Source organism: Notolepis coatsorum, assembly GCF_963971535.1.
Source record: "Notolepis coatsorum genome assembly, chromosome: 6".
Classification (NCBI taxonomy): Eukaryota; Metazoa; Chordata; class Actinopteri; order Aulopiformes; family Paralepididae; genus Notolepis; species Notolepis coatsorum.
The window spans coordinates 155982424-156008322 of NC_140170.1; the positions used below are offsets into that span (position 1 = coordinate 155982424).

General features: G+C 45.1%; 2 protein-coding genes across 3 annotated transcripts in view; one reads left to right on the top strand and one right to left on the bottom strand.

Moving 5' to 3' along the window:
- The first annotated feature begins 3551 nt into the window (after nt 1-3551).
- Nucleotides 3552-13761, top strand: prkag1 (protein kinase, AMP-activated, gamma 1 non-catalytic subunit). Its single transcript, XM_084317567.1, has 13 exons — nt 3552-3684; nt 4161-4212; nt 4635-4735; nt 7075-7156; nt 7258-7316; nt 7434-7479; nt 7631-7685; nt 8303-8429; nt 8649-8814; nt 9148-9185; nt 10712-10858; nt 11333-11432; nt 11635-13761. Coding segments are annotated over exons 1-13 (984 nt in total). The 5' UTR covers nt 3552-3675; the 3' UTR covers nt 11637-13761.
- Nucleotides 13762-14242: 481 nt separating this feature from the next.
- LOC311230658 (activin receptor type-1B-like) overlaps nt 14243-25899 on the bottom strand; it is a 61791-nt gene continuing 50134 nt past the window's right edge. The window contains exons 6-9 of one of the 2 annotated variants that reach the window (XM_084317011.1): nt 22187-22343; nt 19287-19411; nt 19072-19202; nt 14243-18477 (exon numbers count right to left, since the gene is read on the bottom strand). In XM_084317011.1, coding sequence (XP_084173137.1) covers nt 18352-18477; nt 19072-19202; nt 19287-19411; nt 22187-22343 — 539 coding nt within the window. In that variant the 3' untranslated portion in view covers nt 14243-18351. Of the gene's footprint in view, nt 18478-19071; nt 19412-22186; nt 22344-25899 lie in introns of both variants that reach the window. The other variant, XM_084317010.1, reaches the window with a different exon arrangement.

A 25899-nucleotide genomic window follows, 5' to 3' on the forward strand; every position in this document is an offset into this window, starting at 1 on the left:
AGGGTGATCAAATTGGCGGGGTCAGCTTCGTCCGCGGGAAGTGTCTTCGGAAGTGGCTCTCCGCCATGGTGGTGACCTCCGCGCCCGTGTCGAAGAGGCAGCGGGTCTCGACACCGTCGATCTGGACGTCCAGCATGAAGCACTCTCCGTGCACGTCCTGCGCCTCGGGGCCCTCCATGGCCGAGTCGGCGGCTCCTGCTGCTACGGCGTCGACCGGCCTTCGTGGTTCGGGTCGGTACCCTGACGGGCCCGGAGCTTCGGGAGTCGGAGCAGAGGCTGGGCGTGGTCCGCTGGCTGGGCGGGGGCAATCCCTGCTGATGTGGCCCGGCTGATGGCAGGCATAGCAGATCAGCCTGCCCTCTTCGTCTCGGCGGGGCGATCCTCGCGTAGTAGCGGGCGCGTCGTCTCGGCGGCGCCTCTCTGGGGCGCATCTCGCTCCTGCTGGAAGGCCTGGAAGAGTTGCTCCTGGCGCGCGTCCAGCCGCTCCTGTCCCGCGAAGAGCTGCTTAATAGCCTCCTGCAGCGTGTCTACGCCCATCGGGGCCTCTCGTCCCTCCGCAGCCGCAGCGTGGACCAAGCCCCGGGTGGGACCCTTGACGGGGGGGAGGACCAGCTCCTCCTCCGACCAATCGATCGCCGCTTTCAGTACCTGGGGGAACGGCCGCGTCCCGTCCTCCCTCATGTACTTCCTCATTTCCCGCCTCAGGGTCTCGTCTCGGAGGCCCACCACAAACTGTTCCTGCAGCAGGGCGGTGGCGTCGGTGACCTGGGTGGGCGCCCGACGTCGTAGGCGACGAATCCTCTCCTGCAGGTCGTAGGCGAATTGTCGCACAGTCTCCCCGGCAGCCTGCCTCCGGTCGTAAAACTCCCCCAGGCGGACACTGACAGGGGCCTTGTCTCCATAGGTCTCTTCGAGGAGCGCGAACAAGGCTTCTGTGTCGGGGGCGGTTCCCTCTGTCAGGAAGCGCACTGTCTGTTTCGCCTCGCCTTTCAGGTGGAGCTGTACGACCTCCACTTGTTCCTCCGCCGGCACTTGACTGGCACGGAGATGGGTCCTCATTGCCTGGATCCAGTCCTCCACAGGCAGCTCTCCCCTCTCCTTTTCCCCTCCAAACTCACTGCACTTCCGCTCCCGCTGGACGTACACCACCGGGGGGGTCGCTGGGAGTCCAGGAGTGTGCTGTTTGAGCGCGGCCTGCGCCAAGGCAAGCGTCTCTTGATGGCCGAGCCGGGCCCGCTCTAGGTATTCGTGCTGGTGGTCCAGGACGCGCGCTTGGTCATAGAGTTGACCCCGCAGGGCCTCCACTTGTGCGGCCAAGGTCCGCATCGTCTCGGCTTCCCCTCCTTTCTCCTCAAGGAGGGCCGGTGGGTCACTTCGTCGCTCCGCTGGGGACGACTCTGCTTTGACCGCCGGCTTCGGGGCGTCGCTCTCAGACATCGTGGGTCTCCTGGTCGTCACGTTCGAGGGACTGGGTTAGGATTTTGATCCTGTTCGTGATGCCAAATGTAGCAGGGTGGATTATCCCTGCTTAGTGGGAACTGTTGTGCACAGCCACTGGGTAGCGGGACGCAGTAGAGCTCCGTCTGACTGCACCCTCGTCTTTGGGCCTGGAGCGTCAAACTGGAGGCCGGCAGTGGGAGTGGATGGGGCCGGGATTTACCAACCTGACTTGGTACTCTGATCTTCCTCGCCTCTCCGGGGCGGTCAGTAGTATTCCCCAACTCGCTCTCACTTCCCCCAATACCTCCGTTAGCCCTCCCACACCTAATGACTGATAGATGACTAAATGGGTTCGTTCCTCCCGCAAGCAGTACCCTCCCTCAATGACATTAGAGACCTTAATAACTGAAAGGGGAAGGTGGGTAGGAAAGGGTTAAATGTAACAATATTACCCGCATAGAAAGGGTTAGGGTTAGGCTCAGTAATGGACACACACACACAATTCCCGTCTTAGTTCTTTTAGTGATACTTATACTGGGCAGGGACAAGTATTACTGGCAGTGAGTCAAATGGCATATAATATTAATTATTACTCAAGTCGTACCTCAATACCTTGCGGACACCTGATATTGTACACCTAAATATAGCAGACTCTTTACCCACTGGTGTGCTAGTACCAATAATAATACCTTTCTCTAAGGCTTTACATATACGACAGCGTTAATGTACCCCAGGAAGAAAAGGGTTAACTAGACGGGAAATCAATAGGAATGAACATACACGTTATTACACTTAAAAGGAAATGAAAATGTGGGCCCACGTTACCAAACAAAAGTCCTAACTAATGCCGGCATGAAATGTTTGTGGGGGTACCCCTATACACTGTGGTTAGCAACCATTATCTTCGCCCGTAGGCCGCGACACACTGTGCAATGTACGATATGGTATTGGCCACCGAAGTGCCACTGTACTTAGCCAAGATGGCGGCCTCGCCCTCACCACCACTCGTCCGGGTGGTAAGATGGCGTTGAACGCTCTCGTCACAAGAGCTAGCAAGCTGTGGTAGGCAGGGGGGCAGTAGCAGGTTGGAGGCGCGTGCTGTGTTGTGGCGACCTCTGCTGGAGAGGCGGCGTCCTCTGCTCCGTCGAACCGAAGCCTGCTGCTGGTCTGCTGAACTGCCGGTGCTGACAAGCTGCTGGTAGGCGAGCTGGGTTGGCGCGCGTGCTAATCTGAAGGCTACCTTAACTGAAGCTACTCTGTGGGTCTGAGAAGGCCCTCCTGCTAACGAACATGCAGCCAGCGCACGGTGCCTCTAACCACCAGCTCTCTTCAGGCGACGCTTGCCGTGGGTACCTCGCTGGAGGGGATACAGTTAGCATTAGCCACTTCAATATACCGCTTACTTCTAGTATAACCTGCTGTATCACTAGGGTTGTTCCGTTCGGATGTTCAACACGCTACTAACGCTTATATTTCTATCATAACACGAAATATACTTGAGTCCAATTACATTCACCCGTGTGCTCCACGACGGGGCTCCTCAACGATACGTCCTCTCAGGTCCACGTTCAACGCCGAAGAGACTGTTTCTCTCCACTTCCGTTCAGGTGACTTGCTTCTCCTCGACGCCTTCCTCCTGCGCTCCGCCTGCCACCGCCGCCCCCTGCTGGCCACCGCCAACTAGTCCCACAGGTAGAACTGGGTGAATGTGAATATGATTCAGTAAGTGTTTATAATCCATATTCCAGCGGTGAGAGAAAGAGAAACTCGCGTCATTGTTCAGGAGAATATCAAGGGAAACTGGTTTCTTTGTGCACAAAGGGGAGATAAAAGGTTAAGTCAGCACTTCTGAATAATAGTCGAATATTCACGATGCTACATAAACAAGACGAAAGTTGTGTATGTCGTAAACGAGAGAGAGAGCGAGAGAGCCCCCCCCCCCTCATCCGCATGCGCAGTAGTGCAAAGCCAGGTCCATGCCACAAGGCTAGTCCACGCCACGAAGCCCCGCCTCAAGCCACGTCCACGCCACGAAGCCCCGCCCAGACGTTGGGCTCTGTGGCTCTGCAGATATACCCTACTCGTGTGACCTGAGCTCCGCCAGCTTCACCAACACGGAACAGGACAGAGTTGTTGTTGTTGCTGCGTGGAAGGATCACTTGTGTTCACCTGTCCGGTTAGTTAGCTCGGGACCTAACGTCACAACACTCGAAAGGCAAAAACAGTGGATGGGATATGGAGTGTGTAAGTTGCTTAACGTTCATTTGACGTGTGTGTTGACTTCTTTTAAGCCTTGCTTGGTTGCCAGCTAAACTCAGCCACGTTAACGTTACAGCCAACCTGACATCATGTACATGTCGGATCAGACTAATTCCCGGAACGACTCGAGATTTGAAGCTAACATTAGCTTCTTGAAACGTTGACTAATATCGGTGTTTCCGGCTGGTGACAAATGTTCCCCGCGACAGCGTTTGAACGGTATTAACGTTACAGATGATGCAGACAAATAATGTTGACTGTTAGGTCAACGTTAGCTTAATGTTACGCTATGATCCATATAGATCTTTTTGTATGAGCTACTGTAGCTAACCCTAACCGATAGTATCACGTTCTATAAGAGGTGGTCGTATCTGTCAATCCCACAATGTAGGGCTAATAAATACATGCACAGCTGGTTAGTAGTTTGCTACAGTTGACCTGAAGGACCGTTTATCTTTCAGATTCCACCCGCTCTTGATGATCTGGAGGGAAAGAGAGACTTCCTCATCGAGGGTGAGTGATTAAAGTGCACGGTGTGAGACTCACTCCATATAGCCATATATATAATCTCTGTCATCGGGTTATTTGACTGAAAAGGGCTGAATGCATAATATGCTTTGAGGATACATCTGTATCATCACTATGAATTGAAAATGGGGGACCCTGATGTAAACAAGACAAACGTCTTTCTCTGGTCCACATCCCCTTAACAATTGTGTGTATTGAGCCGTACTGTATTGTACCCATTCTGCAATCTGTTAAATAAAGTTTTCATTCATTCAGAGAGAGCCTCTGTGTTTGTGGCTCGTGTGTGTCTGTGCAATATGCACAGTGTGCATATAGTGCGTTTTCCTAAATTACTTTTTAAGAAACCATTAAGATTACAGAGTGGACATTTGACCTCATCACCAGTGTTTTCCACATTCCCCCCTCAGACCCAGAGCACAATGTGTACACGAGGTTCATGAAGTCTCATCGTTGCTATGACCTCGTACCTACCAGTTCCAAGTTGGTGGTGTTTGACACGTCGCTTCAAGTAAGAACCGTTTAATCACCAACGTTCTGCATCGCCTTTCACAAATAATAGCTGCACATTGTAATGATTGGGAAGAAAAATGAAACCCCAGAAAAGGTAATCTGGGAAAAAGTGGCATATTTTCACAACTGAGTCAACAAACTGAGTTTAGAGGGAAATAGTTAGAAGCTAGAAATCTACCTAAACATTACTGTTTCATGTCGAGTCAAATGTACTGTATTTGTGTCGCCTCAATATCACAATGCATGTCTCAATGGGCTTCACAATATCACAATTCATGTCTCAATATCACAATACATGTCTCAATGGGCTTCACAAGCCCCCTCTGGACCTTAATCCACAACAAGGATGAGGAACAACTCCTACAAAATAACAACAGGAAAAGAAAGGGAAGAAAATAAATATCAGAAGGCAGTTCAATGAGAGATGCTCTCAACAGGGACAATCAGGCAGTGGGCAACTGATGATTGATAAAATAATTGTTAATAATAGAACAGTAAAAGTAGATATATTTTTTTAAATCAGTTGTGCAATAGTCAATTTTGGTGAGTTGTTTCTATACAATTCACTTATGACAAGTCATAACGCTGCGTGAGTCACGGAACGTGAGAGAGAGAGAGAGAGAACACAAAGCAGGCATGGCCAGTCCACCCTCATTTCACTGTCTGTATGCGTCCCCAGACATCATATTTGAAGACCCTGATCAGATAGGCCAAATGTATTTCCTTGGCTGCGACGATACATTGGCCTGAGCTATTGTTATGCAAAGACAGGTAGCCAGCTGGGTACTTGGCGGCTTGGTTGTTTATTCTGAGCAGCCACCTCTGTCTGGCGTTCAACTACAACGCAGCAGCGCGCGTCACAAATGACACGCAAATTATATGATTTTGTCACAAGCCAAGGTATGGCGAGTGCCATACCTTGCCATACCAAAACGACGCCCCTGTAATAGAAGGAGACGCACTGTGTTACACTTACAGTGTTGTTTTCATCTACAGTTAAGTATATCATATTCACAATACAACAAAGTATCTTGTAGGTTTACGTCTGGTTCACAGTGCCTCAAAAGGATTGTGCTTTGATTTATGATTACACATTTACATTTATATGAATGGAAAAAGCTTAGATAGGCAGACCTGGCAGCAGAAACTGAACAGCGAGGATGGAAAGCTCTGGTTTGGCCGGTGGAAGTAGGATGCAGAGGATTTATAGCACGATCATTCTTGGGAGTTGGGGATTGAATCGGTGTGCTGGTGGTGGAATTGAACAAATGCATGGAACGGCTGGGGTGCCTCGAGGAGAGGTTTGAGAACCACTGATCTACACGTTGGGTTGTGGTGGTCATTAGGGGGCATGTGGTAACTGATCTACACGTTGGGCTGTGGTGGTCATTAGGGGGCATGTGGTAACTGATCTACACGTTGGGCTGTGGTGGTCATTAGGGGGCATGTGGTAACTGATCTACACGTTGGGCTGTGGTGGTCATTAGGGGGCATGTGGTAACTGATCTACACGTTGGGTTGTGGTGGTCATTAGGGGGCATGTGGTAACTGATCTACACGTTGGGTTGTGGTGGTCATTAGGGGGCATGTGGTAACTGATCTACACGTTGGGTTGTGGTGGTCATTAGGGGGCATGTGGTAACTGATCTACACGTTGGGCTGTGGTGGTCATTAGGGGGCATGTGGTAACTGATCTACACGTTGGGTTGTGGTGGTCATTAGGGGGCATGTGGTAGGATGTGTAGCATCGGCATTGTCAATACCTGGAGGTTGGTTCTTTCAAGTTCAAGTTTGTTTATTAATTGTCATAGTAAAATACAGAATACTTTATCATGAAAGGCTTTTTTTCTGTATGAGCTGGGAGTGTGCTAGATAAAAATAGATAAAAAGTGTAAAATATCCCACTGTGTGGCACTCTGCCTTTGGCTGCACAGGCGCCGAGGCCCACATTTCTGGCGCCAGGTCCACATCAGAACCGGAGTCGGGATCAGAATTTTACTTGAATTTGACCTGACATATCATATCAGCCTATGTCAATATCTGGAGCTCACATTTTAACCATTCCCTCCTGCACGGGCCACGCCCCTTACCCTAAACCAGGTTCATACCCCCCCCCACACACACTCATTCACATATTACCTTTTTTATTTGACAACTATGACTAGCATAGATGTTTGGCAAGGGGATTGGGTTTCTTCATTGAACACTTATCCTTAGGGCACAAGTATCTTGTGTTTTATTATAAAATATAATGTTGAACATTGATTAATGTACATAGCGTTTTAAAATTCTTCTTCCGTGAGTAGTTATTCCTGTGTGCATTTCTCCTGTGAACAGGTGAAGAAGGCCTTTTTTGCGCTTGTTTCCAATGGAGTGAGAGCGGCTCCTCTATGGGACAGTAAGAAGCAATGCTTTGTCGGTAAGATAATTCTTTAATTCTGCGGCTCGGTTTACACTCTGATTAAGAAGGCAACAGGGAACTGACTGAGACACTACTCCTGTTGCTCTCTCTCTCTGCAGGTATGCTGACCATCACTGACTTCATTAACATACTTCATCGCTACTACAAGTCTCCTTTGGTAAGAGTCTTGCACCTTGAATGGTTATTAGGTCTAGTATTAATCTTATAATGCCTCTCTCTCTCGGTCCCTATTTGCCTCCAGTGGTCAAGCTTTTCTCCCGTTTTAATGTTTCAGGTCCAGATATACGAGCTGGAAGAACACAAAATAGAAACATGGAGAGGTGAGGATATTTATTATTATTATTATTATTATTATTATTATTATTATTATTATTATTATTATTATTATTATTATTATTATTATATTACAAAGGTTACTTGTACCCCGTCTTGTTGTTTTTATTTACCATTTATGTATTCCTTTTTTTCTAGAAGTGTACCTTCAAGATTCGTTCAAACCCCTGGTCAGCATATCTCCCAGCGCGAGGTAAAACCTTGTTATTCAGACTTCTTGAATCAAAGCACTAGTGTTGTCACAATACCAATATTTTGAATTTGATACCAATACCAGCCATAGTATCACGCTACCAGTTCTAAATCGATACCAGGGCAAAAACAAAAAAAATACCAGGACATAATGGAATATAATATTAGATGACAGAACGTGGACAATTCTTCATAAAATATTTATTTATTAATAAATTACTAATATTTTGACACTGTTGAAACTTAAACAATTTAATTGTTATTCTGTTACAGTTTCCGAGCTATGACCTGCTAAAAGCTATATAGCTAATCTCCGTTTTGGCTACTTAAAAATGAGCTGACACTGTTGACACAGTCACTATTCAAAGCTTGCACTCTCTCTCACACACACACACACACACAGACACACTGCTCCAGTCACTCAACTCATAGAAAATAAGGCATCAGGCTATTATTCTAAAAGTATCGATACTAAAGAAATGGAGCATTGGACTGCTTTCAATGGCTGGGTATCGCGATACCTTTCTAGTATCGGTGTATCGTGCAACCCTACAAACTAAAGAACTCCTTTTACTCGCAAAAAACACAACTTTTGACTCTCTCTCTCCTCTGTCCCAGTTTGTACGACGCAGTGTCGTCCCTGTTGACGAATAAGATCCACAGGCTCCCTGTGATTGACCCGCTGACGGGCAACACGCTCTACATCCTCACACACAAGAGAATCCTCAAGTTCCTCAAGTTGTTTGTGAGTTCCTTCTCTTTCTCTCTCCACCTCGGCCTGTGCGTTATCATCGCCTACTGTTTCCCTGGCGGTATCTATCTACATCTGATATAATCTAACAAGCGCGGAAGGAGAGCGAGGACAATGCAAGGGCAGTCGGCCATAGTTCATGAAATTCATGTGTTTATTTCTTTAGACTTCTGGCCGTTTCCCATGCGAGATCTCTTGCTTTATTGTTTTCAGATATCGGAGATGCCAAAACCTGCCTTCTTGGGGCACACCCTGGAGGAGTTGAACATCGGAACATTCCAGAACATAGCCGTGGTGCGCGCCGATACGCCGCTCTACACGGCGCTGGGCATTTTCGTGGAGCAGAGAGTGTCGGCCCTACCCGTCGTGGATGACAATGGTATGTTGGCATGGTCAGCAAGGTGACCAGAGTGATAGTTTTAGCTGTTTTTGTCTGCTTGCTGTACTGTCGTGAAAGGGCTGGACGTTATACCAATATTTATTTTTTATAGTCTGTTATCGTATCTTGGATAATGTTCATTCTGATACTTCCATCACGCCTCCTGTTACCCTGTAGTGCAATATGATCATCATTATCTAACATGTGATGTTCTATACCTAAGAAGATATGGTGATTCATATATGCAGCTACATAAAAAGAAGTCGTCCTGAATCTCATGAAATGACTTTCGTCCATATCGCCCAGTCCTAATGTGCCATTTGTCTTGTGCAGGTCGAGTGGTGGACATTTACTCCAAATTTGATGTCATAGTAAGTATCTGTTTATCTCGTCTTCCATAGGTTACCTCACAGCATCTTCCATAGGTTACCTCACAGCATCTTGCATAGGTTACCTCACAACATCTTCCATAGGTTACCTCCCAGCATCTTCCATAGGTTACCTCACAACGTCTTCCATAGGTTACCTCACAACGTCTTCCATAGGTTACCTCACAACGTCTTCCTTAGGTTACCTCACAGCATCTTCCATAGGTTACCTCACAGCATCTTCCATAGGTTACCTCACAACGTCTTCCATAGGTTACCTCACCATGTCTTCCATAGGTTACCTCACAACAACTTCCTTAGGTTACCTCACAGCATCTTCCATAGGTTACCTCACAACGTCTTCCATAGGTTACCTCACAGCATCTTCCATAGGTTACCTCACAGCATCTTCCATAGGTTACCTCACAGCATCTTCCATAGGTTACCTCACAGCATCTTCCATAGGTTACCTCACAACGTCTTCCATAGGTTACCTCACAACGTCTTCCATAGGTTACCTCACAGCATCTTCCATAGGTTACCTCACAACATCTTCCATAGGTTACCTCACAACATCTTCCTTAGGTTACCTCACAACGTCTTCCATAGGTTACCTCACAGCATCTTCCATAGGTTACCTCACAACATCTTCCATAGGTTACCTCACAACATCTTCCTTAGGTTACCTCACAGCATCTTCCATAGGTTACCTCACGTCTTCCATAGGTTACCTCCCAGCATCTTCCATAGGTTACCTCCCAGCATCTTCCATAGGTTACCTCACAGCATCTTCCATAGGTTACCTCCCAGCATCTTCCATAGGTTACCTCACAACATCTTCCATAGGTTACCTCCCAGCATCTTCCATAGGTTACCTCACAGCATCTTCCATAGGTTACCTCACAGCGTCTTCCATAGGTTACCTCACAGCATCTTCCATAGGTTACCTCCCAGCATCTTCCATAGGTTACCTCACAGCATCTTCCATAGGTTACCTCCCAGCATCTTCCATAGGTTACCTCCCAGCATCTTCCATAGGTTACCTCACAGCATCTTCCATAGGTTACCTCACAACATCTTCCTTAGGTTACCTCACAACATCTTCCATAGGTTACCTCACAACATCTTCCATAGGTTACCTCACAACATCTTCCTTAGGTTACCTCACAGCATCTTCCATAGGTTACCTCACAACATCTTCCTTAGGTTACCTCACAGCATCTTCCATAGGTTACCTCACAACATCTTCCTTAGGTTACCTCACAACGTCTTCCATAGGTTACCTCCCAGCATCTTCCATAGGTTACCTCACAACGTCTTCCATAGGTTACCTCCCAGCATCTTCCATAGGTTACCTCACAACGTCTTCCATAGGTTACCTCCCAGCAAGTCGGGAAGACCCAGTCTCATTTGACCCCTTACTGGCTAATATAATTAAATGTCTTTATATATTTGCTAGGGAGCAATATAAGTGGGTGGGAGTCTCGGGTGACGGAGTCACTAATTCCCCATAACTCTTATTTGCTCAGAACCTTGCAGCTGAGAAGACCTACAACAACCTGGACGTCACTGTGACCAAAGCCTTGCAGCACCGCTCTCAGTACTTCGAGGGCGTCCTGACCTGCTACACTCATGAGTCCCTGGAGGCCATCATCAACAGATTAGTGGAGGCCGAGGTGAGAGAGGTTCACCGCTCTGTACAACTCAGCATATCCACGATATCACACTGCAAAGCATCCATGTCTTGACCTTGGAATACTTGTGCGCCAATTTAAAGATGTTGAATTGTATGTGCAAATAATTCTTAGCGTTTGTTTCAGTTGGGTGGGGTTTATGGCATAAGAACAATTCAGATAGTGTCGATTCAGGTTGGCAATCACAGAGCAGTATACTAAATTGACTTAAGAATAGTTTAAACTTTCTGGCACTTATTGTTTTGTCCTATTTGGCAAAACCCTCAGACTATCCGTTGTATAGCAGTTGCCAGTTTCCCTGCCTGAAGGAAACCTGGGTTTGAATCCAGGTGTTTTATACAAGCAGGTTAAAACAAACGCTAAGAATGATTTGCAAAGACTGTTTGCCCCGCGTCCAGTGTTGCTCTCTTGTGTTCTGTGGCAGTAAGACCTCAGTGTGGTCTCCTCCCCCCTCAGGTGCACAGGTTAGTGGTGGTGGATGAGCACGAGGTGGTGAAGGGCATCGCCTCCCTCTCGGATATCCTGCAGGCTCTGGTGCTTACTAGCGGAGATGAGTGTAAGTAAGGACACTGAATCCGACACACTCAAAAAGGTTTCAGTATGCAGTATGCACACCTCACTTCGTTTACTGTAGATAATTTATAGAAACCTACAGTGGACGTATGATCAAGTGACTAACGAAAAGCAGCGTAAAGCTTTCGCTCTTGAACATGTTGGAAGGTAAACATGGAAGAATAACCAGGTGGTTTCGTCCACAGGAACGGCTTGAGGGTCACAAGGGGACGAAAGCTCCGATAAGGAACGGGACGGAAATTTTGAAGAAAGGAAACCAGACGAGTGGGAGAAAAAGAAGGGAGACCAATAAGAGGAGTTCAGTCCCATGTCCCCCCCCCCCCATATGTCTCTTGCACACAAAGACTTATGAAGGATCATCATTCACATTTATCAATATAGAAACAATGTATTAAGGGACCTACAGGATGTCCTGTAAATCGAGACAAAACTCGAGCAACCAAAAAAAAAACATCCAAGAAAGTTGCTTGCAGGAGCACAGCGAGAGCCCTGAGGTGGAGCCGTAGTTACTGTGTTGCCCAGCAACCGTTCTCCCCTCCGGGTCCCACAGTGCTGGACCGATCAGAACTGAGAGGACCGGTCATCGCTTCTCGGATGAATCCATTCCCACCGGTATGGTCGCATTAGGTCAGTAGACACGCCGTGGTTCGGTCACCAATGTCAACGTAAACTAGCTAGCTTTAGTGTTCTAAAGTTTGCTGCTGGGTCGGTGGGACCCTAGTTCCAGCACTGTCCTTGTTGTCAAGGAAACGGCAACTTCTACACCTAAAGACCTCGGTAGACACCTGAGAGGAAAGTAATTTCCCAGCACAGCTGTTACCGGGCAGAATTGACATCTTCATCATTCTATATGGCTGAAATCAAGACGCATAACTACGTCATCAAAGGATCCTGTCGGGTTCAATGGAACTTGAAAGAGTTAAGTCTCCCTGCCCTGTTTTCTTTTAGTTTTTTTATGCTCATCCGCAAACAAATCAATATATCAATGCTATTCAGGCACGTTAACCATCTCTCCAGTTGTGATGATCTGGCGTGGTCTGGCAGCCAAGTATCTAAACCCAGACGGAAATAACTACTGGTTGATTTTCTCATGACAACTATGCCCTCTTGGGGAAGTCTGGAATATCTTATGCCTCGCACACACTTGTGTTATGCAGTATTAATAGAACCACACTTCCTGGGGCTCGCGAAAAACGATTTCCTTTGAACCACCCACAGCCAGGTTTGTGAAACGTTTTTTTAGGAATCGTCGGAAGGGTTTTGGCTGCAAATGTACACTGAATGTTTGCTGAAGCATTTTTTCTATCCCGATCATGTCTGCTTACTCGTACTGCAAGGAAATAATTCCGAATGTGTCTCTCAAGAGAATAAATTGATTTGGCTGGTTTAGTTAATACGATCAAATAACTTCACTCTGTTCTGGGGTTGTGTGTGAAGGTAAACCGTGAGTAATAATGCATTCTGTTCATGAACTTTGTTTTTTTTGTTTTTAAACATCGCAAATGTGTGTAGTCTCTCAAGGTTGTGAAAACGACTCAACTAAAGCATTTCCAAAACAAAAACCTTTAGTGTGTAAGGCCTTAGACGAGATTGACATTTCGTGTTGTATCCCCCTTTTTTTTTTTTATTATGCACAACCACTGAATATTTATGTGTCGTCTGATTCACAATTCTTTTTTTTATAATCATGTATAAATTAACAATACGTTCTTTTATCTCCAATTATGTACTTTCACGTGAGATCCACCCATTAATACAATTTTGTCAGGGTGGGGTGTCTTGACACCCACGTTAAATCACAAGACATTTGGAGGTTGTGTTAAACATGTATAAAGTAGATGTATGTATCTGGTTGAATTCAGGGGATTCGCTTCTTTGCTACGAAATCCAAGATATTCTTCTGGGCAAGATGACGATGGCTACAAAGTCCTCCCCAATATTTCTTCCGTGTTATATTTGTTTGTCGTTTTTAGCCGTTTATGACATTGATGATTCATCACTGAAACAGATATGGATAATGTTGTCTTCAACAGCGTACAGATCTCTTCATGTTATTGGCGCAGTCATCTAAATCAGTAAATACCAGCACTTCCTCTTCCTTTCCATTATGCCAGATGGCAATTACATCTGGAAAGGACAGTTCCTGTGACTCATGACATTTCCTTTGTGTTTAGTTATTATTATTTTTGTAATGGGACGTCTCACTGGCAAAAGAAGATATTATACAACTATGTACATGCAGTTTTTCTACTAATCTGAATTGAGATTTTCATGTAAGGCATAAGCAATAAATAGTACATTGAGATTTTTAATGGCATCCATAATTGTGTTTTGTATGTGTGTATGTTTGGACGTTGGTCATCTCTGGGATATGCTGCCATGAACCCGAGCAGCAGGAGATGATCTACAGGTCAGGGTTCTGACTGGCATCGTGTGCAGCGTAAACATTCAATAGTGTAAACCCAGCTTTTATATGTGAAACGGCTTACCAGCCTTTTTAAGCGGATAAAGGTTTTTTGCAATTCACACAATCACAGCAAGTAGTATCAGATTGATGCAAGTCACGTGAAAGAAGGGTATTTAAAAGAAAATACTTCTGAAAAAGATGTTTTCTTATAAGTTGGTGATTATTGACATTGCTGTAAAAAAAAGTTCATAGTTCACAAGTTGCATTTTTTATCACTGTTTGTGTAGATATGATTTGGCAATTATTACTAACCCCAAGCATTTGTTTTGTAAAGTAATATTCCCAAAAGGAAAGAAAGAGACAACACATAGGAAAACAATTGTATTTATTATTCTATACTATTAAGTTATTTACATGATTGGAAATAAGTCCTGAAGGGATTTCTTTTCTTTTTTAACATGGATTCAATTGCATCTCTTGGCTACATATCTGGACAGAGACCTGGGAGTTCTCATTATGACTTGTGCAAAAAAGTATAATTTCTTTGAGCAACACTCCATAGTACATACAATCTTTACATGAAACAAGATAACAAATCAAAATACCCTAGGCATAGTGTTATCGTCAGGCAAAAATCATTCTATAATTGAGTACCTCAAGACAAAGAACCATATAGCTGAGCTCTATTGGAAGTTTTCAAAGAAAATGTTTTCAAACTTGATTATCTAAAATGGTACGTTTAGTGTTTATTCATAGTTAAAAGACCATAGAGATTGAGTACTAGTGACATTCACATTCACACTCCCACGTTATCTGGATTGACTTCCGAATACACAGGCTGCCGTCCGAAACATTGCCAAACGGGAGTTATATGGTTCTTTGGTGCAAAGGGTTCAGTTTGACATCATAGCACTAGGTACACGTTCACTTATCAAACGGAAGAGGTTCCCAGGCCCCCGGTTTGTCCAATCATTCAAGAACAACAGCAACAGGAACTCTTGCCAAAGTGCAGTCAGTATGTCTGCGCGGACATCCCCCAAGATTGAATGTACAAAGAAAACGAAACACAGTGCAGGTGAGCATTAGATTAAAATAAATACACGTCACACAATTCTTTTTTATGTGAGACAGCATTGAGATGCATCAGTAGTATTTAGTTTTCACAAATAAGGTTACATATTGTGCTACAGGAACACTACCCCCCTCCCTCCCCAGAACTCTTGAGACATGTCCGATTCTCTGAGAAGCTCCAATCGGTCTGTTCCAGAAACCCATGATTGGTAGACTTACAGTAGTTTATAAACATCCTCAGTTTGCACAAGGAAACTATAAAAGAAGGAAGGGTCGTCACGTCAGACTAACTGGCACCAGTTCTATTGAAGCCTATGGGAGATGCATGGAGAAGCATAATATACAAGCCCTCTGAGGAAATACACAACAACCAATATATCAAACGTTAACTAGTTAACAATGCAACAAATTGCCGGTGATTCTGACATCCGAGGTAATAACCTGTTTAAATGACATGGTCATAAGCGAGGAGATGGCTTATCCAATTCAACTCAATGTCAACGTTTCCATGCGTGCTATACGGTGACGTGATGACCCATCCTTCTTTTATAGTTTCCTTGAGTTTGCAAGTGATGTGATCAGTGGTACACACTGACACACTGTCGCTCTTGAGAACACTTTGGTTCTGGGATTGTGAGCTCTGTTAGTGCACACATGGCCTCTCAGCCTTCTATAGGGACTCACGGCAACTGACGCATTATAAATAACATGGGAAAAACTTAAAAAAAAATCAGCAGTACCTTTTCAGTTTGCACCCCCAACCAAAGACGGTAGTGCATGGGTTTCCTGATACGAAAACAACCGGGAAACAATGTGGAGACATAACAGAGGACGATGATTGTTTTTGATAACAGAAAGTCAACTAACGAGATACAAACTATTTACAATTTGCATATTAAAGGGATAGTTCAGATTTTTGGAACCCTAGCCCTATTTCTTACTCACCAATGATGTAAATCGGTAGAATCCTTTCTCAGCACAATCTCCCGTCTCCGGCTAGTCATCCACAAACCGATGCAAAGTCAATGGGGTCAAGCTCCTGTCTGTACATGCTGACTGATAACCGAAATGCACTCGCACAGCACGCAGGAAGTAGACTTCAGTTACCTTTAGTAAACTCACACAGACGGGAGCTCGACCCCATTGACTTTGCATCGGTTTGTGGCCGACCAGCCCGATCCAGCGCGAGGTACGGCATGGGTTGCGCCGAGAAAGGACCTGTTGTTGTGCCGATCGGCATCATCGCTGCCAAGCAGGAAACGGGGACAGGGTTCCAAAACTCCAAACTGTCCTTTTAAGGAGGTATCATGTAGAGAGAGTAGAACAGGGGCGTTGAGGAAACATCCATTACAAAATAACGTTTCTATGGCGAAAAGGGGAAAGAACAAGGACTGAAAACTGAAGACAGCAGATGTATCGTAGTGATTGACAGACGGACGGTAGCGAATATCGATGCTTTGGAGGTCAGAGAGCAACGTCGTTGCTACGGCAACCCGGATCCAGGACAGCGGAAAAAATAACCCTTCCGCTTTCCTCGAGAAATCTACTAGTATATAAAAAGGTACAACCATCTAAAACGTCACCTAAATATCAAAGTAAACCAAAGTCAAACGAAGCAATATATATACATATTTTTTTTTTGCTTAAAATGTGATTATTTTTCTTTATCTACAGTAGTTATACTTGGCCGGGGGGGTTAGCCCCCGAGGGGGAACAACAATTGGATGGACTGTGATAAAAAAATAATAATAATAATAATAATAATTCAACAGAACAAAAAAGAAAAATCTATTCAGATTCCTGAAATTAGTACGTATGCCTGAATACAAAACACAGAGGTCCACCCACACGCCGTTCCTTATCTTCTTATCTCCTTTTTTTAAATCAATTTATTTATTTATCAATACATGTTTCTTTTAGGTGTACTGCTTTAGTGGCTGTTGCAGAAGAGAACAAGCTGACCTATCTCAAACCCCGCCCCCTCTCTTCTTCCCGATCCTCCGATTGCAACCGCCGCTTACTTCGTTCGTCCCCGAGGAAAGCGACGTCTGTGATTGGAGGATCGAGAAAATAGGAGGGGGGGGGGGGTGTTGCGATAGATCAGTCATAAGAGGACGACAGATAAGCGTCGTTATAGAAACTTTGAAGATGGCTTCCACCCGTTAACAGTGGGAGACAAATCACGTATAATTCTAGTTGTTTGGGGTAATTTGAGTGACGTCCACTGTCACCATGGCAGCAGTACCCTGAAGCGCTCTATGGGGGCAATTAAGGACGATTTTGTGAAACTGTCAGTTTCACAGAAAAGGCATATTATGTAGCAACTGTTGCTATGCTACACTATCCGATACTCCTATATTATCATATTGAAAATTGAAATGTTTTATTTTTTTCAGTTTTTTTTACAGTTTTCCTTTTTTGCTAAAACTGAAGACTTTCTTTTAGGTTTAACAGTTCAAAAGTCACGGCCTACAGATTGAAACCTGAGGTGCACACCAGCTTTGGGCTCCTGGTCGAGGGGCCTTACTGTCTCCATCACTCTTTGAGACGTCCATAGGGCCTTGATAGACCTCGCCGACGAGACCGAGGTCAGCATTTAACGGCCGGTCGGCACCACGCCGCTCGGTACGTACGGCACAGTACTCGCGCGGTACACGGCATGCCACGGAGACGCGCGCCAAGTCGAGCCTTTTCGGCAGTTCGTGTGCCGCGGTCCCGCTCCCACGCCGTATCCACCGGAAAACACCCGTCCGGTTATCTCTTCAGATGAACACGTCGACCGAAAGGAAATGAGAACCCAAGTGAAAGTAACACACTCCCGATAGCTTACACTGTACAAAGACGGCGAGTCTTTCAAACCGATGCCAGTGGTTAAAACTGTACGCTAGTGTGAATCCAAGAAGACTTTGAGGAAAAGGTTGTCGAAGGTCAATTCACAAAACGTCTCGCTCGTTAAATTACACATCACGTTATTAATTGCATACCTGTATAGATAGAAACGTGGTCATGGTCGAGGGCAGTAGTAGTAATGGAGCCTGCAGCCTTATTAGTAGGAAGTACGGAGAGGGGAATAGGGGGGGTTCTGCAGGGGGGGGGGGGGGGGCTCTGGTTGAGGACGAGACAGGAGAGGTTTTTCTCAGTAGTAGTTTGGCGGTAAGCGAGGTAGGGTCGGTCAAAAACTCGGGGTGGCTTCAAAAACTGGTAGGAGTGTTTATGGAGTAATATCTTACAACTGTTCCTATCGTTGATGCTCTCCACGCTGTCCTCGTGTTGTTGGTGCACTCTTCAGAAGAGACCCCGCCTTCCTCCCCCTCGGGAGTCTCTGCTCTTCAGAAGAGACCCCGCCTTCCTCCCCCTCGGGAGTCTCTGACGTCGGGAGACCGGGGGAGACTCCGCCGCTCCTCTGGGCGCTCTCTCCGCTCACTCAGATCTTAATGTCCTCCTGGATGCTGAGCTGTGACAGGGTCTTTTTGACACGAAGGGCCGTGAGACGGGCGGCTCCGTTGGCGTACCAGCATTCCCTCATGATCTTCCCCATGACGCGCAGGGTCTGGGAGGAGAGGGCGAGAGGGGGGAGTTTAATGTAGCGCCGTGAGAGAGAAAACCTGACGCGCACTTCTAAACATTTGGGAGTTACTTCTAAACAGTTGGGAGTTACTTCTAAACAGTTGGCAGTTACTTCTAAACAGTTGGCAGTTACTTCTAAACAGTTGGCAGTTACTTCTAAACATTTGGGAGTTCCTTCTAAAGATTTGGGAGTTACTTCTAAACATTTGGGAGTTACTTCTAAACAGTTGGCAGTTACTTCTAAACATTTGGGAGTTCCTTCTAAAGATTTGGGAGTTACTTCTAAACATTTGGGAGTTACTTCTAAACAGTTGGCAGTTACTTCTAAACATTTGGGAGTTCCTTCTAAAGATTTGGGAGTTACTTCTAAACATTTGGGAGTTCCTTCTAAAGATTTGGGAGTTACTTCTAAACAGTTGGCAGTTCCTTCTAAAGATTTGGGAGTTACTTCTAAACATTTGGGAGTTACTTCTAAACATTTGGGACTTACTTCTAAACATTTTTTGTGACTAAATAATGACACAGAATTTAAATCATCAATTGTGTTAAATAAACATCATCACATTATTTGTCGTACCTCATAGCTCTGCCACCAATTCGGGACATTGGGTCGTAGCTTCAGGTCACACACCACCTTCCTCATCTCCTCTATGGACGGGTCGGACGGTACCAGGTCATAGTACGGCAGCTGGTACTCTTCATGGATCCCTGTAAGGTCAAGGTCAGAGGTCAGATCTGTGTTCCCCTGCACTGTTACGACACATGGTGTGCGGGCGAGGTGAAACACCTGACCTCCGCTGTTATAGCGACGTGCGATCTCCCAGTAGACCAGCCCCAGTGCGTAGATATCAGCGCATTTGAACGAGTCGAAGTGTCTCATGTTGATGCTCTCATCTAGGACTTCGGGGGCCATGTACCTGGAAGATGGAAGACAAGCCACAGTTGTAATGAAGGGCAGGATTCACAGGTGTTTTTATCTAAAGAGACGGAGCGCTTCAACACGTTTCATGACTCAGGTTTATTTCAGACTGTCCTAGGCCATGGAGAAATAAAGATTGGATAAATTAACAGACTGAAAACGTTATCTTATTAGATAAAACATACTTTTATTTTTTTAATCGCAGATGTTACATTTTCTGTTGGGGACATAATTTGCAGTTAAAAATTATAATAATAATAATAATAATAATAATAATAATAATAATAATAATAATAATAATAATAATAATAATAATAATAATAATAATAATAATAATAATAATAATTAATAATAATAATAATAATAATAATAATAATAATAATAATAATAATAATAATAATAATAATAATAATAATAATAATTTGCAGTGTGTTTGTGTGCGTGGGGCCACATTATCACGTCACCACCACCATCAGCCGTAGCCTCATCATCTACGCTACAAATCTACTGGAAGCCATGTTATTATCTTCCACATTGATGGACTACTTTAAGCAACTACATTTACATTGAGTCATTTAGCTTGATGCTTTTATCCAAATTGTGTACAAGTCAGCAGGAGGGGTACATCTCTGGCAGCTAAGAGTAAGTGGTATTGTTCATCTAGCAGTGCCAAACCTGATTGTTACAAACTCTGAGTGCATAGTAGTATAGACATAATAGCATACTAGATAGTAGTATAGGCATAGTAGCATAGTATATAGTTGATAGTAATATAGGCATAGTAGCATAGTACTTAATAGATAGTAGCATAGACATATTAGCACCTCTTCTACCTTATTTTTGCATTTTATACATTTTAGTTTTGTAGTATATTTTGTATAGAGTTTGGTCTTTTTGTTCAGATATTGATTGAAGATTTGTGTTTTTAGTTGGGCCGGTTTCAGCTCAAGTTCAAGTTCAAGTTCCTTTTATTGCCACACGGCGAGGCCGGTGGAATTCAAGCACGGTGCAGGTGGTAGCTGCGACAATACACCACAAAAACATAAAAAGACACATGGAACAGTACAGTACAGAAAACACAACCTAGAACAAATACATGACAGAAACAGTACAGTACGAAAAAGTATAGATGACAGTTCAATGTAACCTAGACCAGAAGAAACATAACAGCAGGGGGTAAATATTAGGAGGAGTTGGAGTTAAGCAGTTGTATGGCCTTGGGGAAGAAACTGTTATTGAACCTAACCGTGCGACTACCCAGTGACCTGAACCTCCTACCAGAGGGGAGGTGTTGGAAGAGGTGATGAGCTGGGTGCAGGGGGTCACTAATGACTGATGAATGAGCTGTCCTGACTGTGGTGGTTTCAGCTGTCTGTCTGGATTGTGATGGTTTCAGCTGTCCTGACTGTGATGGTTTCAGCTGTCCCGACTGTGATGGTTTCAGCTGTCTGTCCTGACTGTGATGGTTTCAGCTGTCCTGACTGTGATGGTTTCAATGTCTGGTAGCAGTCGCTGTCGCTGCCCCCTGTTGTGGAGCCTGGAGGCTGCTAGTCGCTGCCCACTGTTGTGGAGCCTGATGGCCGCTGGTATGAAGGACTGTCCGAGGCGGTTAGTTGAGTGTCGGGGGGGAATGAGTCTGTGGCTGAACGAGCTTCTTCTCTTGACTAGCTCGTCGTAGAGGGGGTGGTAGGGGTTCTCCATGATGGCAGCCAGCTTCCTTATCATCCCCCTCTCTGCCATCACCTCAAGTCTAGGTAGCTCGACTCCCACCACGGAGCTAGCCTTCCTCACCAGATTGTGGTGGTTTCAGCTGTCCTGATTGTGGTGGTTTCAGCTGTCCTGACTGATGGTTTCAGCTGTCCTGACTATGATGGTTTCAGCTGTCCTGACTGTGGTGGTTTCAGCTGTCCTGACTTTGATGGTTTCAGCTGTCCTGACTGTGATGGTTTCAGCTGTCTGTCCTGACTGTGATGGTTTCAGCTGTCTGTCCTGACTGTGGTGGTTTCAGCTGTCCTGACTGTGGTGGTTTCAGCTGTCCTGACTGTGATGGTTTCAGCTGTCCTGACTGTGGTGGTTTCAGCTGTCCTGACTGTGGTGGTTTCAGCTGTCCTGACTGGGATGGTTTCAGCTGTCCTGACTGTGGTGGTTTCAGCTGTCTGTCCTGACTGTGGTGGTTTCAGCTGTCCTGACTGGGATGGTTTCAGCTGTCTGTCCTGACTGTGGTGGTTTCAGCTGTCCTGACTGTGGTGGTTTCAGCTGTCCTGACTGTGGTGGTTTCAGCTGTCCTGACTGTGGTGGTTTCAGCTGTCCTGACTGTGGTGGTTTCAGCTGTCCTGACTGTGGTGGTTTCAGCTGTCCTGACTGTGGTGGTTTCAGCTGTCCTGACTATGGTGGTTTCAGCTGTCCTGACTGTGGTGGTTTCAACTGTCCTGACTATGGTGGTTTCAACTGTCCTGACTGTGGTGGTTTCAGGGGGCAGCGGTGGCCTAATGGCTAGAGAAGCGGGTTTGTGACCGGAAGGTCGCCGGTTCGATGCCCGGGACCGGCAGGAAAAATCTGCCGCTGAAGTGCCCTTGAGCAAGGCACTTAACCCCCAACTGCTCCAGTGGAGTTGCTCAGTGGCCAATGGTGTCAGACTGTGGTTGTACTGGGCAGCTCCCATGTATGAATGGAACTGTGTGAATGTGAAGCAGGGCGTAGCTGAAAAAGAGCATCTGTGCTCAGCGAACCTACCCTGGGTAAATAAAGGTTAAACAAACAAACATGTACAGACCTCTTGGTGCCCACCCTCTGGTTGGGGGCGATGTCGATAGTGTCGGTGATGGACTCGTGCCGGACGGCCAGGCCCAGGTCTGCGATGGCACAGGTGCAGTTCTTCTTCACCAGGATGTTTTTAGACTTCAGGTCTCGGTGGGCGATGCCTGGCTTTCCTGCAGTAGGGCAGAAGCATCCTGGCAATTATTCATCGATTGCTATTTTTGTCTCTGAGAAATGCAATGATTAACACGACCATGTGGACCCTGAGCCTCCTGTGTGTGTGTGTGTGTGTGTGTTATTTACTCAATAACTTATCTACACGCAGTACACACTTTTGACAGGGTTCTTTTTCTCCAGGTGTGCCCCGAATACAAAGGCACACCTAAAAATATATTTAAAACTGTTATCATCAAAATGTACAGTATATAAAACACAAGAGGTTAGAAAAACCTCAAATGTATATATTTTATACCCAGTTTAATCACCTGTACATTGTATATTGCCGTTGCACTTTACCGCTACATATGCACTCTGGTTGGATGCCAAACTTCTTTTCGTTGTACTGTACTTGTGTCGTATGATGACAATACATTTTAATCAAATTGAATCGAATCTAAAAAGACCCAAACGGGAACATTACACACTGCCTAGAAACAAGAGCATGAAATTAAAATGAGTGAATCCCATGTGAGAGTTCCCAGAGGTTTGTTCTATGTGGCACAAAGCGGTTAAAAGTAGTTTCCTAGTTATGTATTAGAATATGGGATTTATACATTTCCTTCTATGACTACATTATCTAGTGTAGAGTTTTTACTTTACATGTGCTATAGATAACATTTTATGTAGTGTGATCATTTGAAAGAAATTATACATCCATCGACAATCTAACCCCCACTAGTGGACACCTCTGGAAACGACTACATGTTCCAGCTCCGTTTGAGGAGTTAACGTGAACAGACTACATGTTCTGGCTCCGTTTGAGGAGTTAACCTGAAAAGACTACGTGTTCTGGCTCCGTTTGAGGAGTTAACGTGAACAGACTACATGTTCCAGCTCCGTTTGAGGAGTTAACGTGAACAGACTACATGTTCTGGCTCCGTTTGAGGAGTTAACCTGAAAAGACTACATGTTCTGGCTCCGTTTGAGGAGTTAACCTGAAAAGACTACATGTTCTGGCTCCGTTTGAGGAGTTAACCTGAAAAGACTACATGTTCTGGCTCCGTTTGAGGAGTTAACCTGAAAAGACTACGTGTTCTGGCTCCGTTTGAGGAGGTAACCTGAAAAGTGAGCTCCTCTGATGCTTTGGTATCAGATGTGCTTCCCGCTGAGACTGTACTTCAGAGACCTCTGACAGAAACAGACGAGGACCGCGGCATCAAAACAATGAAGGAAACCTTAGCTGTGGCCGCCAAGAGATGCTTCACTGACGTGGAAAAAATCCAACTGCATTGCAACTGTAATGTTACTTGATCCGGTAAAGTCTGTCTGTCTGTGTGCATGTGTGTGTGTTTGGAAAAAAGAAAACGTTGTCATTACTATCTAACTTTTACATCATCAATTTAATGGTATTATTAAGTACTCATATTGGTACTTGGTATCGGTAAGTACTAGGGTTGGGCACCGAGAACCGGTTCTAATAGGAACCGGTTCCTAACTTCCGGAAGTAACATATTTGCATTTAGATTCTTAAAAAAAAAAATATATATATATATATATATATATATTTTTTTTTACTTTGTTAATTAATACCCTAGTTACAGTACAGCAACCAAATTAAACTGTATCAAGTCAACTGACAATGTGAATAGTATGAAAAAAATTAAAGATAAAAAAAATAAAAATCCTGCGAAATAAGCTGTGACCTGTCTTGACCTGCACCTCAAAGAATCTGAATCGAGAATCGTTTAGAACAGGAATCGAAATGGGGAACCGGAATCGGAACCGGAATCGTTCAAATCCAAACGATGCCCAACCCTAGTAAGTACCCAAACTTAGTACCCTGGAAAAGTGGTATCGGGACACCCCTACTAGCTGCATCTGTTTCCTGTGCTGTTTAAATGCAGCTGGACTTATTGCTAGGGTTGGGTTGGGTACCAAACTTGGTACTTTTAAAGGGTACTACTACTGACCGATTCACGCTAGATCAATCTGTACCAAATTTCGGTACCTTTACATGTGAAATCTACCACCCCCCTTTTTTTTTTACGAAGCACAAAAACACACGTATTTGGACACCTTCTATCTTTAACCCTTTGTCGTGTGGCAGTGAAAGGGTTAACCTTCTGTATTGTCGCAGTGAAAGGGTTAACCATTTTTGTAGTGCAGCAGTGAAAGGGTTAAGCTGAGCTCACTTCCACCTCCACCTGGATAAGACACACAGAACCCACTGAAGCTCTTGAGTGACAGGTGGAGGTGAGGGGCCCCCGGGATGTTAAATCACCCGAGTGAGTGAGTCAGGGTGACTCCTCTCACTGGTTAATTCAGAGACCAGAGGCCGGACTGCAGGGTGGGAAAGCTGATAGCTGCTTTTCCACCAGCTGAGACTGGAGGCCTCATCTACACTCTCTGTTTGCAGAGCTGGAGGCCAGGGAAGGGCTGCGGTAAACTGATTAACACAAGGGAACAGTAAATCACACACACACACACACACGCACGCACAAGCACACACACACACACACACACACACACACACACACACACACACGCACAGATGTAAAGACGTGCAATTCAATTTCCTCAAATGCACACACACACTAAATACTTAATTTAAATCTGCATATAGTTGTGTACAGTTAAGTATTCGTAGCTATTTCAAATAGTTGATTATTGTATATCCGATTATTGTATATTGGAGCTTGTCTTGCGTGTGTGTGTGTGTGTGTACTAGTCCAAGTCTCTAGTCCTCTTTGTCCTGATTACTTGTACCGTTATATATTATGATGCAAGTATTATGTCTCTGTGTGTGTACTAGTCCTTTGTCCTGTTTAGTTGTAATGTCACGTTATGATGTAAGCATTATAAGTCAAGTCAAGTCAAGTCAAGTCAAGAGTTTTATTTGTCACGGCATACGAGTATACAATGAAATGCGGGTGGTCTTGCCCGCAACGATGTGCATAATACAATAGTAATAACATATAATAGAATCCAATAGAACGACATTGTGCAAAAAACAAGTAAACAGAGTAGGGCATATCGGTATATGTACATAAGTTATTTACAGAGCATGGTAGGACATGCTAGGTCCTGTGGTAGTGCAATACACTGTTAGCTACGGATGAGGCACTGGGTCTTTATGTACATGCTATGTTATACAATCTCAAGTTATACTATACTATTCTTAAAGTGACCTTTCCTTAGTGGCCATAAGTGTGGGCGTGTGCAGCATGAGTGTGTGCTTGCTCATGTTAAAGTGGCTGCTAGTGTGTGAGCGTGTACAGTGTGTGTGTCGTGTGTGTGCTCATGTGTGCTTGTGTGTGGAGAGTTCAGTGTTCAAGGCTCTGATGGCCTGGGGGAAGAAGCTGAGCCGAAGTCTCTCTGTCCTAGTAGCTGGTGTTCGCAGGCGTCTGCCTGACCTCAGCAGCATGAACAGGCTGTTGTTGGGGTGGTGAGGGTCTTTCATTATTCTGCAGGCTCTGGATTTGCACCTCTTGTTGTATAGAACCTGCAGGGGTGGTAGTGCAATACCCGTGGTACGCTCGGCTGAGTGCACCACTCTCTGTAGGGCCTTCT